Source organism: Rhinoraja longicauda, chromosome 19, assembly GCF_053455715.1.
Source record: "Rhinoraja longicauda isolate Sanriku21f chromosome 19, sRhiLon1.1, whole genome shotgun sequence".
Taxonomy (NCBI): Eukaryota; Metazoa; Chordata; class Chondrichthyes; order Rajiformes; family Arhynchobatidae; genus Rhinoraja; species Rhinoraja longicauda.
Genome location: NC_135971.1, coordinates 6,606,162 through 6,618,946, shown reverse-complemented (window position 1 = coordinate 6,618,946; position 12,785 = coordinate 6,606,162). Strand labels below are relative to the sequence as shown.

The 12,785-nt window shown below is 51.0% G+C and overlaps 3 protein-coding genes across 3 annotated transcripts in view; 2 read left to right on the top strand and 1 right to left on the bottom strand.

The window, feature by feature from the left end:
- The window catches only part of LOC144602510 (uncharacterized), a 376,398-nt gene extending 366,958 nt beyond the window's left edge, over window positions 1-9,440 (top strand). Inside the window, exons 3-4 of the mRNA XM_078415639.1 lie at window positions 2,058-2,110; window positions 9,306-9,440. Of these exons, the coding sequence (XP_078271765.1) occupies window positions 2,058-2,110; window positions 9,306-9,440 (188 nt within the window). The remainder of the gene's footprint in view (window positions 1-2,057; window positions 2,111-9,305) is intronic.
- Window positions 1-12,785, top strand: part of LOC144603060 (uncharacterized) — a 278,950-nt gene that overhangs the window by 56,259 nt on the left and 209,906 nt on the right. The gene's annotated exons all lie outside the window — the stretch shown is intronic.
- The window catches only part of LOC144602508 (E3 ubiquitin-protein ligase TRIM39-like), a 71,863-nt gene continuing 70,491 nt past the window's right edge, over window positions 11,414-12,785 (bottom strand). The window contains exon 12 of the mRNA XM_078415638.1: window positions 11,414-12,357. Coding sequence (XP_078271764.1) covers window positions 11,825-12,357 — 533 coding nt within the window. The 3' untranslated portion in view covers window positions 11,414-11,824. The remainder of the gene's footprint in view (window positions 12,358-12,785) is intronic.

Here is a 12,785-nt window from a genome sequence, read left to right as displayed (position 1 = left end):
GGCCACTTTCGTGTGTGGCTGCATCAGGCGGAGCATAGAGCCAAGGCACGTGGGCACCAAATGCCACTACCTGCTGAGGTTCTACCTGTCCCCGGTGTTGCGAAGGATGGGCCTGGCGCAGATGCCACGCAATGTGCCAGTCAGCTGGACATTGCCGAACCATCTGTCGTTTGTGGACAGGTTCTTCCGAACCAACACCTTTGACCACAAGTCCATCGGGCAGTGGTCAGCACGGAACGTCCTGCAGGCACTGCAGGGGAATGACTCCTTGGATCCTGTGGCGTGGTTCCCAGAACAGACAGCCCAGCTTGTCTGGCAAAATGCCTCATCGCCAGTACTCACCAACAAGCACCAAGACCTGGCTTGGCTGGCGGTGAGGGGAGCCCTCCCAGTCAGATCCTTCCTGCACCGCCGGAACCTCACTACCAGCGCACGCTGCCTCCGGGACGGCTGCTACGGAGAGGAGACGGTGGCCCACCTCTTCAAAGAGTGTGGATTTGCCAGGAGAGTCTGGAGAGGTCTGCAGGGGTCCCTGTCACGATTCATTTCGAGCAGCTCCGTCACAGAGGACTCTGTGCTCTACGGACTGTTCCCAGGGACGCATTCCGAGACTGACATCGAGTGCTGCTGGAAGGTCATCAACTCGGTGAAAGACGCTCTTTGGTCTGCCCGATCCTTGTTGACCTCCCAGCGGAGCGAGCTGTCCGTCAAGGAATGTTGCCGACTGGCCCACTGCAGACTGCAGGAGTACGTGCTGAGGGACGCTCTGAAGCTCGGTGCAGCCAACGCCAAGGCCCTGTGGGGGAGGACCACAGTCTAGGGTCCTTCCGCTGCTGGACATGGGGGGCAGGGTGTGGTGGAGAGAGACGCCCCTCCAAATAAGGGATATGTATGTAAATGTATGTAAATGTCTAAGTAAATGCCTGTATTGAATATGTAACCTCCGGAAATGTCGGATGGGTTTGTTTAAAAAAGATGTTTTGTAAATGATATTTATTACTTGAATAAAGTATTTTTTGATATAAAAAAAAGTCCCTCCCCCCTCACCGCCCTTCCCCACCCCCCTCTCACCTCGTCGCCCCACCCTCCCCCCATCTCCGTCCCATCCCTTCTCTCCATCCCGTTCCCCCCCTCTCCGTTCTCCTTCCTTTCCTTCCCCCCTCTCTCCGTCTCCACCCCCCCCTCCCCTCTCGGTCGCCACCTCTCTTCCCCCTTCCCCCCCGTCTCCCTGCCCCTCCCCCCTGTCCCCTCCCCTCTCTCCCGGCTAACATTGTGGGGTGACGCTGCCCCGGCAGTGAATGGGATGGATGGGCCGCGATGTCCGGTCACTAACACAGGACTCTCTCTCTCTCCCCCCTCTCCCTCCGTCTCTCTCCCCCTCTCTCTCTCCCCCCTCTCTCTCCCCCTCTCTCTCTCCCACCCCTCCTCCCTCCCTCTCCCTCCCTCTCCCTCTCCCTCCCTCTCTCTCTCCCCCCTCCCTCCCTCACTCCCCCCTCCCTCTCTCCCCCCCTCTCTCTCTCCCCCCCTCTCTCTCCCCCCTTCTCTCTCCCCTTCTCTCTCCCCCCCTTCTCTCTCCCCCCTTCTCTCTCCCCCTTCTCTCTCCCCCGTTCTCTCTCCACCCCTTTTCTCTCCCCCCTTCTCTCTCCCCCTTCTCTCTCCCCCGTTCTCTCTCCACCCCTTCTCTCTCCGCCCTTCTCTCTCCCTCCATTCTCTCCCCCCCTCCCCCCTTCTCTTTCCCCCCTTCTCTCTCCCCCCTTCTATCTCCCCCTTCTCTCTCCCCCTTCTCTCTCCCCCCTTCTCTCTCCCCCCCTTCTCTCTCCCCCTTCTCTCTCCCCTTCTCTCTCCCCCCCTTCTCTCTCCCCCCTTCTCTCTCCCCCCTTCTCTCTCCGCCCCTTCTCTCTCCCCCTTCTCTCTCCCCATTCTCTCTCCCCCCTTCTCTCTCCCCCCTTCACTCTCCCCCCCTTCTTTCTCCACCCCTTCTCTCTCCCTCGCTTCTCTCCCCCTCTCCCCCCTCTCTCTCCCCCCCTCTCTCTCCCCCTCCCTCTCCTCTGTCGCAGGGATGAGGAGCGGGGCGTTGTGGGACCGGGAGTGTTGCAGAGCGGGGACCGCTGTACGCGGGGGGTGACAGAGCAACCCGTTTCTGGGTGACGGGGAACGGGTTTGCTGCTGTGCCGTCTCTGTGGCAGATGTGACCAGATGTGTCCATGGTCCCAGATCCCAAAGTTTAGGACAAGACCCTTGTGGAACATGGAACAGTTCAAACTTTGTCCGTGCTGTCGGGGTCTGGGGAGAAGGCAGGAACGGGGTACTGACTGTGGATGATCAGCCATGATCACATTGAATGGCGGTGCTGGCTCGAAGGGCCGAATGGCCTCCTCCTGCACCTATTGACTATTGTTGCTCTTTGGGAACCTGTAATTTATACAAAGTCTGGTCACTGATGCAGTGGATGTTTGTTCTGCACGTTTTTGTGCAGCTTGTGATGATTTTGTAAAATGCACTTTGTACATAATAAAACAGATTTATTTAACACTGCTGCCTGTCATGTAAGCCTGTGCCTGATGTAATCAAGGCCATTGGTGGTTCATCGTTCTGTGTACTGATTGAGAATGATCAGCCATGATCACATTGAATGGCGGCGCGTACAGGCTCGAAGGGCCGAATGGCCTCCTCCTGCACCTATTGTCTATTGTCGCCTCCAGCGAGCGACCATTCGAGCCATTAATGGTTGTTTAAACAAATAACACACGCCCACAATTCAATATAATAGGTAGTAGAAGGTTCACCAGATTGATCCCTGGGATGGCAGGACTGCAGGTGCAGCAGGCAGTGAAGAAAGCGAATGGTATGTTAGCATTCATAGCAAGAGGATTTGAGTATAGGAGCAGGGAGGTTCTGCTGCAGTTGTACAGGGCCTTGGTTAGACCGCACCAGGAGCATTGTGTACAGTTTTGGTCTCCTAATCTGAGGAAAGACATTCTTGCCATAGAGGGAGTACAGAGAAGGTTCACCAGATTATTCCCTGGGATGGCAGGACTTTCATATGAAGAAAGACTGGATAGACTCGGCTTATACTCGCTGGAATTTAGAAGACTGAGGGGGGATCTTATTGAAACATATAAAATTCTTAAGGGGTTGGAGAGGCTAGATGCGGGAAGATTGTTCCCGATGTTGGGGAAGTCCAGAACAAGGGGTCACAGTTTAAGGATAAGGGGGAAGTCTTTTAGGACCGAGATAATAATAATAATAATAATAATCCATTTATTTTATATAGCGCCTTATCACATGCTCAAAGCGCTTTACAAAAACAATTAACATAGAAACAAACAGACAAACTATCCTGACGGAAAAGCGGCGAATAAACAACGCCAGCGTCCTCTCACGTCAGGGTCCGGCAGCAGACATTAAAAAGCACAAGACACACAGATACAATTTTTTACACAAAACAGCCATCACAGTGATTGCTCTAGGCATACCCTCACTGTGATGGAAGGCAAAGTCTTATCTCCTCCTCATTCTTCTCCCGCGGTGCCACGAGGTGATCGAGGCTCCCAACTTTTTGAAGCCCCCACCGGGCGATGGAAAGTCCCAGGGCCGAGCCGAGCAGGCCGATGAAAGTCCTGAGCCCCCACCGGGCGATGGAAAGTGCTGCGGCCGAGCCACGCAGGGCGATGAAAGGCCTGAGCCCCCACCGGGCGATGGAAAGTGCTGCGGCCGAGCCACGCAGGGCGATGAAGGGCCTACGAGCGGGTTGATCGTACCTCGCGCTTCGGGGCGGTCGAAGCTGCTACGGCTGGAGCTCCCAAAAGCCGGTCGCCAGCCAGGGACCTGCGAGCTCCCGATGTTGCGGTCTGCAGGGCCCACGGCCGAAGCCTCCGAGATGGTAAGTCCAGGCCCTGCGACCGGAGTCTTTGAGGTCGATCCCAGCTGGAGGCCGCCGACTCCACGATGTTAGGCCGTAGCGCGAACGGAGATACGACACGGTAAAGGTCGCATCTCCGTTGAGGAGGAGATTTGAAAAAAAGGTTTCCCCCAACCCCCCCCCACCACCCCCCACATACACAGAATTAAAAATAAAACAAAACGTACATTTAACAACGACAATGACATAAAAACAACAACAAAAACGGAGAGACTGCCGGTGAGCCCCAGCGGAGTGAGGGGGTACGGGGAGAAGGCAGGAACGGGGTACTGATTGAGAATGATCAGCTTACCGTTGTGTTTTTTGTTGTTTTTTTGTCCACAAGGATTTTTTTTTTTTATTAGGGTGGAAGGGGGTTGTAATAATGCAGGGGTGGCCAAACCACGGCTCGCGATCTACATGCGGCTCTTTGACCTTTAATATGCGGCTGGTGGAAATATGTTGGCTGAGCTCCTTTTTTCATCACAGTGAATATAAAAGGTAAATAAGAAAAAACTCCAAGGCTTATAATTATTTACTGGGTATGAATTGAGACCCCATTGGTATAAAACGTAAGTTTAATGTTCATGGTTAGTAAAAATATTTAAGAATTTAAATCCTGATTTTATTGCTAAATCTGAGTGAGGCATTGTTGTTTAGTGCTGGGGGAGGGAATGGTGGGAGGCAGAGGGATTAAAGACATTTCAGGTCAGCAAGGGTTACAGAGGAATGTCAGAAGACTGAGGTCATGGGTAAGGGGGTTAAAGATTTGGGTGTGCCGGGGGAGTGAGAGTAGTCACAGGTGGCTTAACGAGTCTAGACCCGACCGCACTCATGTCAGTGTAACACAAGACGTTGAACTGTGCAGGCCTGGTTGGTACACTTCAGATACAAGTTTTATTTAAAGTGCCTGTGAACATTTTACAAGATGGAGACCCACAAGACCACTACTAGCAGTGTAGATTACGACCCACTCTACATCAATGGGGTCTGTGTGGAAAGGGTACCCGCTTTCAGGTTCCTGGGTACGCACATCGCAGAGGATCTTACCTGGTCTACCAACACCATCACCACAGTAAAGAAGGCACAGCAGAGACTCCACTTCCTGAGGATCCTCAGGAAAACCAACCTGCAGGAGAAGCTCATGTTGTCCTTCTATCGCTGCTCCATCGAGAGTGTGCTGGCATACTGTATAACCACATGGTATGCCAGCTGCTCAGAAAAGGACAGGAAGGCCCTTCAGAGGGTCATCACGATGGCCCAGAAGATCATCGGCTGCTCACTGCCCTCCCTGGAGCACCTGTTCAGACTACGCTGCCTCAGTAGAGCAGGCAAAATAATAAAAGATCCATCCCACCCCGGCCACCGTCTGTTTGTTCATCTGCCCTCTGGTCGACGTTTCAGGTTGATCAAATCCCGAACAAACAGACTTAAGAACAGTTTTTACCCCAGGGCCATACGAGAACTGAACACTACCTTTGCACTAGGCAACACCGTTAAAAAATCTTGTACTTAATATAATTGTATTTATGTATTTATTTGTTTTTGCATTTATTGTATATATGTTTGTACGCACCGTCAGGATTGGCTATTTTTAAATTTCGTTGTACTCGTTGCAATGACAATAAATGAATATTATTATTATTATTATTATTATTATTAAATAGCGGCTTTAATAGCCTGATATTTGTAGCATTGTCTGTTTGTCATAAAAATATTATGATAAGACTGTAATTTTGTAAGTCAAGTCAAGTCAATTTTATTTGTATCGCACATTTAAAAACAACCCACGTTGACCAAAGTGCTGTACATCTGATTAGGTTCCAATGGGAAAAAAAAATGAATCATACAGTAGCACGCAAACAGTTCACAGCGCCTCCTCAATGAGCCTCAAACGCTAGGGAGTAGAAATAGGTTTTGAGCCTGGACTTAAAGGAGTCGATGGATGGAGGGGGCAGTTCTGATGGGGAGAGGGATGCTGTTCCACAGTCTAGGAGCTGCAACCGCAAAAGCGCGGTCACCCCTGAGCTTAAGCCTAGACCGCGGGATAGTGAGTAGCCCCAAGTCGGCCGACCTGAGGGACCTGGAGTTAGAGAGGGGGGTTAGAAGATTTTTGATGTGGGGGGGGGGGAGTGTCCATTTAGGGCTTTATACGTGAATAGGAGGAGCTTGAAGTTGATTCTGTACCGTACAGGGAGCCAGTGGGGAGAGGCCAGAATCGGGGTGATATGGTCCCTTTTACGGGTACCCGTCAGGAGTCTCGCTGCGGCGTTTTGGACCAGTTGCAGGTGGGACAGGGAAGATTGGCTGATCCCAGGTGGTATCTGATTAAAATATCTCTAATTTTATTGGTTTGCTTTTTTTTAAACATATTTTCCTCCATGTTTTGACCTGATATTTACTAAGACAAATAAATATCATTAAAAATATAATGTTTTCCTTTTTAGTTTTAGTTTTGGCAGTCTAATTTTATGTTACTGAAATGCAAATTTGCACATTTTTCTTAGAAGTTCCCGTAGTTCATTACTGTATTAAATACACTCAATATAGTTCAAACAATCACCAGTCAAGATTTTGAAAGCATTTGGTATATATGTGTACTTTATGATTACTGAAACTAATACAAATTAACAGTTTAAAAAACTGCATACATGAATAAATATTATTGCATACATGCATTTCTTAATATTGATATAAAAATTTTGGAACAAAATGTGTCTGTAACAATAAAAACGTATGTGTAAATTCTGTTCATGTCTTGCGGCTCTCAAATATCTGAACTTTATCGTATGTGGTTCTTACATTAAGCAAGTTTGGCCACCCCTGTAATAATGCCACCGTTGGTTGGAGGATTGTAAATAGACAATAGGTGCAGGAGGAGGCCATTCGGCCCTTCGAGCCAGCACCACCATTCAATGTGATCAGGGCTGATCATTCTCAATGACTCCGCTATCCTTAAGAGCTCTATCCAGCTCTCTCTTGAATGCATTCAGAGAATTGGCCTCCACTGCCTTCTGAGGCAGAGAATTCCACAGATTCACAACTCTCTGACTGAAAAATGTGTTTCCTTATCTCAGTTCTAAATGGCCTACCCCTTATTCTTAAACTGTGGCCCCTGGTTCTGGACTCCCCCAACATTGGGAACATGTTTAGAAGGATGAGAGGGGATCTTATCGAAACGTATAAGATTATTAAGGGGTTGGACACGTTAGAGGCAGGAAACATGTTCTCTGAATACATTCAAGAGAGAGCTAGATAGAGCTCTAAAGGATAGCGGAGTCAGGGGGTATGGGGAGAAGGCAGGAACGGGGTACTGATTGAGAGTGATCAGCCATGATCGCATTGAATGGCGGTGCGTACAGGCACGAAGGGCTGAATGGCCTACTCCTGCGCCTATTGTCTATTGCCATTGGCTTTCTTCACTGCCTGCTGTACCTGCACGTTTACTACTGTTTTTTGTTTTGGCGGGGGTGGGGGGGAATGAATGAAATGTCTGATTTTTATAACTATTAATAGACTTCTGAATGCGTTCTGCATGTCCATGTGTGAGTAATGTTGTGTGGCAGGCCCATCCACTTTGTAGTCAACACTCCCACCGTGTGGTGATCCGCTGCACTGCAGGGCCGGCCACTGTGATCAACACTCCCACCGTGTGGTGATCCGTTGCACTGCAGGCCCGTCCCTTTTGTGGTCAACACTCCCACCGTGTGGTGATCCGCTGCACTGCAGGCTCGGGCACTTTGTGTTCAACACTCCCACCGTGTGGTGATCCGCTGCACTGCAGGCCCATCTAATAATTAATAATTAATTAATTAATAATCCTTGTGTAGGAAAATAACTGCAGATGCTGGTACAAATCGAAGGTATCACAGAGAGCTGGAGTAGCTCAGCGGGTCAGGCAGCATCTGTGGAGAACATGGATAGGTGAAGTTTCACAGAGTGCCGGAGTAGATCAGCGGGTTGGGCAGCATCTGTGGAGAACATGGATAGGTAACGTTTCACAGATTGCTGGAATAACTCAGTGGGTCGGGCAGCTTCTGTGGAAAGAGGAAATGGGTGACTTTTCAGGTCAAGACACTTCTGAAGAAGGGTCTGAAGGGTTCAGTCTGAAGGTCTCGACCGGAAACGTCACCCATTCCCTCTCTCCTAGATGCTGCCTGACCCGCTGAGTTACTCCAGCATTTTGTGATAGCTTCGCTTTGTACCAGCATCTGCAGGTATTTTCCTACACTACGAATGTGTTACACAGACAACAGGTGCAGGAGGAGGCCTTTTGGCCCTTCGAGCCTGTATGCACCGCCACTCATTGTGATCGCGGCTGATCGTCCACAATCAGTAACCCATGCCTGCCTTCTCCCCATATCCCTTGATTCCACTAGCCCCTAGAGCTCTATCTAACTCTCTCTTAAATCCATCCAGTGAATCGGCCTCCACTGCCCTCTGTGGCAGAGAATCCCACACATTCACAACTGGAAATGTTTCTCCTCACCTCAGTTTTAAATGGCCTCCCCTTTATTCTTAGACTGTGGCCCCTGATTCTGGACTCATCCAACATTAAAAATAATAATAATAATGCATTACATTTATATAGCGCTTTTCAAACACTCAAAGACGCTTTACAGGGATTTCTAGAACATAGAGAAGTGAATAAATAGATAAATAAGTAAACGAACAGAGAAAGGAGACAGAAGGTGAGGTGACCTTCAGTGGTTGAAGGCAGTGCTGAAGAGGTGAGACTTCAGTGATGTTTTGAATGTGGTGAGTGAGGAGGAGTCTCTGACGGTTTGGGGTAGTGAGTTCCAGAGGGTGGGAGCAGCGATGGAGAAAGCCCTGTCCCCCCAGGATCTGAGTTTGGTCCGGATGGGGGGGGGGGGGGACAGGAGATTGGCAGCAGCAGAGCGGAGGGTGCAGGTGGGAGTGTGCCAACATTGGGAACATGTTTCCTGCATCTAGCTTGTCCAGTCCTTTTTATAATTTTACACGTCTCTATAAGATCCCCCTCTCATCCTTCTAAACTCCAGTGAATACAAGCCCAGTCTTTCCAATCTTTCCTCGTATGACAGTCCCGCCATCCCAGGGATTAAACTGGTGAACCTGCGCTGCACTGCCTCAATAGCAAGGACGTCCTTCCTCAAATTAGGAAACCAAAACTGCACACAGTACTCCAGGTGTGGTCTCACTAGGGCCCTGTACAACTGCAGAAGGACCTCTTTGCTCCTCAACTCAACTCCTCTCGTTATGAAGGCCAACATTCCACCAGCGTACGACAAGGTTAGTTTGAGTGAAACAATTTCTCGCTGAGTTATTAGTTTATTTATCGGTTTGTTTTCACATCCTGCATGTGGAGCGAATAATTAGCTGTAGGATCAGTCTGTTTATCTGTTGTTGGTGATTCTCCCGCAAGGCCGCCTGGCCCTTGGGCCTTCACGGAGTTCCTAGGCCATGTGGAGCCTGGAAAACTGGGCCCGGTAAGGAGCCTGGGCCTCGGTTAGTCCGTAAGTCCTCGGGAGCCTTGAAACAAGGCCGTGTTCAAGCATAGGCCTTGTTTAAAGTACTTTGGAGCCTCAAAACTAGGACCAGCTAGGAAACTGGGCCTCGATTAGTCCGCAAGTCCTCGGGAGCCTTGAAACTAGGCCGCGTTCAAGCCTAGGCCTGGTTTAACGTTCTTTGAAGCCTCAAAACTAGGCCCAGTTCAGAGCCTGGGCTTTGGTTAGTCTAAGTCCTCAGGAGTCTTGAAGAGGGGGAGGGGGTGAGGGGGGGGTGGGGAGGCCCTTCCACCCTTCCAGTCCCTACTAGAACAGTCTGTCAGACACAGTCAACCTCCCTCCCCTCTCTCTCTTGCTCTCCCTCCCACTCTCCCCCACTCCCTCCCTCTCTCTCTCTATCTATTTCTCGCCCCATCCTTCTCTCCCCCTCCCCTCTCCCCATCTCGTTCTCCCACTCCCTCTCCCCCTCTCCCTCTGTCTCTTTTCCTCTCTCTCCCTCTCTCCCTCTCTCTCTCTCTCTCTCTCTCTCCCTCTCTCTCTCTCTCTCTCTACCCCCCTCTCCCTCTCTCACCCACTCCCTCTCACTCTCTATCTCTTTCTCTCCCCCTCTCTCACTTCCTCTCTCTGCCGCCTCCCACTCCCTCTCTCTACCCCCTCTCTCTCTCTCCCACTCCCTCTATCTCTCCCCATCTCTTTCTCCCCCTCAATCTCTCTCTCTCTATTATCCCCTCTCTCCCCCTCTCTCTCTCCCCCTCCCTCTCTCCCCATCTTTTTCTCTCCCCCCTCTCTCTCTCTCTCTCTCTCTCTCTCCCCCTCTCTCCATCTCTCTCTGTGGCCTGACTCGCTGAGTTACTCCAGTTCTGTTGTGTCTATCTTAAGACAGAAACACAGACAACAGGTGCAGGAGGAGGCCACACGGCCCTTCGAGCCTGTACGCCCCGCCATTCATTGTGATCGCGGCTGATCATCCACAATCAATAACCCGTGCCTGCCTTCTCCCCATATCCCTTGATTCCACTGGCCCCTAGAGCTCTATCTAACTCTCTCTTAAACCCATCCAGTGAATCGGACTCCACTGCCCTCTGTGGCAGAGAATCCCACACATTTACAACTGCAAACGTTCCTCCTCACCTCAGCTTTAAACGCCCTCCCCTTTATTCTTAGACTGTGTGGCCCCTGGTTCTGGGCTCGCCCAACATTGGGAACATGTTTCCTGCATCTAGCTTGTCCAGTCCTTTTATAATTTTACACGTCTCTATAAGATCCCCTCTCATCCTGCTAAACTCCAGTGAATACAAGTCCAGCCTTTCCAATCTTTCCTCGTACGACAGTCCCGCCATCCCGGGGATTAACCTGGTGAACCTACGCTGCACTGCCTCAATAGCAAGGACGTCCTTCCTCAAACTAGACCAAAACTGCACACAGTACTCCAGGTGTGGTCTCATCAGGGCCCTGTACAACTCAAAAATGCGTCAACTCTCAATCTCTCCCTCTCTCTCTCTTTCCCACTCCCTCTCGCTCCCTCTCTCTCTCTACCGCACAGAACTGCTTTGAGCTCTACATCCCCAATAATCATGACCAGTTGATCAAGGCGTGCAAGACAGAGGCTGATGGCCGGGTGGACGAGGGGAACCACACCGTGAACTGAATATCCGCCCCTACCCTCGATGGTGGAATGGATCAAATACGAGAGAGAAAGAGAGAGAGAGAGAGGGGGGGGGAGAGAGAGGGGGGAGAGAGAGAGAGAGAGAGAGGGGGAGAGAGAGGGTGTGTGTGTATAGGGTAGTGTTAATGTGCGGGGATCGCTGGGCGGTGCGGACTCGTTGGGCCGAGGGGCCTGTTTCCGCCCTGTATCTCCAATCTAAACAAAAGCAAACTAAACTGCTGTCTCCCCGTTCAGTAGATTTCAAAAGAATTCAAAAGCAATCTGTACAGTCCAAGTAATTTTGAGTTTATTTCAATTACAGTATTGGAAGCAACAATGCACATCATTCAAATAAACGCGATCTTTCAATTAGCTTGTCGTGTGTGTCAATGGTTGTGTACATTTTCCAAATCACTGAAGTAACATGAACTGTATCTATTACATTGAACCAGTCATTGAACGGAGTTAATAATACCGTAACGACTTTTGACCAGAAGGGTCTAATCCCATTACATTTAAAAAATATTTTCACAAAAGTAATTTCTGTTCCGTTGCCAGACGCGGTTAACGCGTTAAAATGAACGGATCGACAGCTGATTCCACTTGCTGTTTATTTCTCTCTTCCCACATTTACATTCCCCCTGGTTTTATTTCCGCGCTCACTGGGGGTTTTTACGACGCGGAATTTGGGGATTAAATGTGAGCCGTTCAGCGCCGACCTGTTGTCCACCGGGTTTCTGCCCCACAGCCCCTGAGCCCCGCTCCTGACGCCGGTCCCGGGACCCGACCCTTTTACACACCCGGAGCGGAACCGGAGCAGATTCTCAGCCACTGGTCTACCTTCCAAGTCCCGAAGAAAGGATAAAGTTTCTCCGTGAATTTATTCCCAGTGAAGGTGTGGAGATGGGACTTGGTGTCCGCGTCGTAAAATGAAACTGTCCCGGACTCGTAACTGAGATAAACTCCCACCCTCCCGGGGATGGGACGGGCGGGGAGACGGGATGGACGGGAGGTGAATGCAACAAACTCGTCATCCCGCCGCCTGATCCTCCAGACTCCAGTCTCCGGGGTCAGTGTGACCTCTCCCTTCCTCTCCACAGACTCTGCGGCGACTCCCAGACTCCAGCGCCGACTCCCCGCCATCTCCACCTCCCAGTAATGTCTCCCCGATGTGAATCCCTCCGATCCCAGCACACACGCCCTGACTGTAAACCTCTTCCCGGTGTCAGGGAGACTCCTCTCTGTCCCGGTCAGTCTCACCCTCTTCCGATCCTCAGACACCTCGAGCCGCGCATGCGCTGTTTCCACATCCAGGGTGACGGAGACTGGGGGGAGAAGCAGAGAATCAGAGAGTCCCCGGGGGTCGGGGGGAGACTCGGGCAGCGCGGCCGGGGGACAGGCGGGCGGACAACTGAAACCCTGCCCGGGGTTTCACCCACAACCACATCGGGTGGGCAACAGACATCTCTCCCGGAATTTTTAATCCAGGGATGGAGAGCGGAATTCCGTGAGGTGGGGGAGGGTGGACGGGGAGGACGAGTGCGGAGAGGGAGGAGGATTGGGAGATTGCGGTGGGGATGGGGGAACGAAGCGGGTTATTCAGATATGGAGGCAGATCGGAGCAGGAGGATATAGAGATGAGTGGTAATTTGAGGTTGTTAAAGAGGAGGTAGAGGTGCGTGGTGGGGTCGTCATGATCACAGTGAAAGGGGGCAGACACGAGGGGCCAGATGACCTGCTCCTGTGTTTTTGA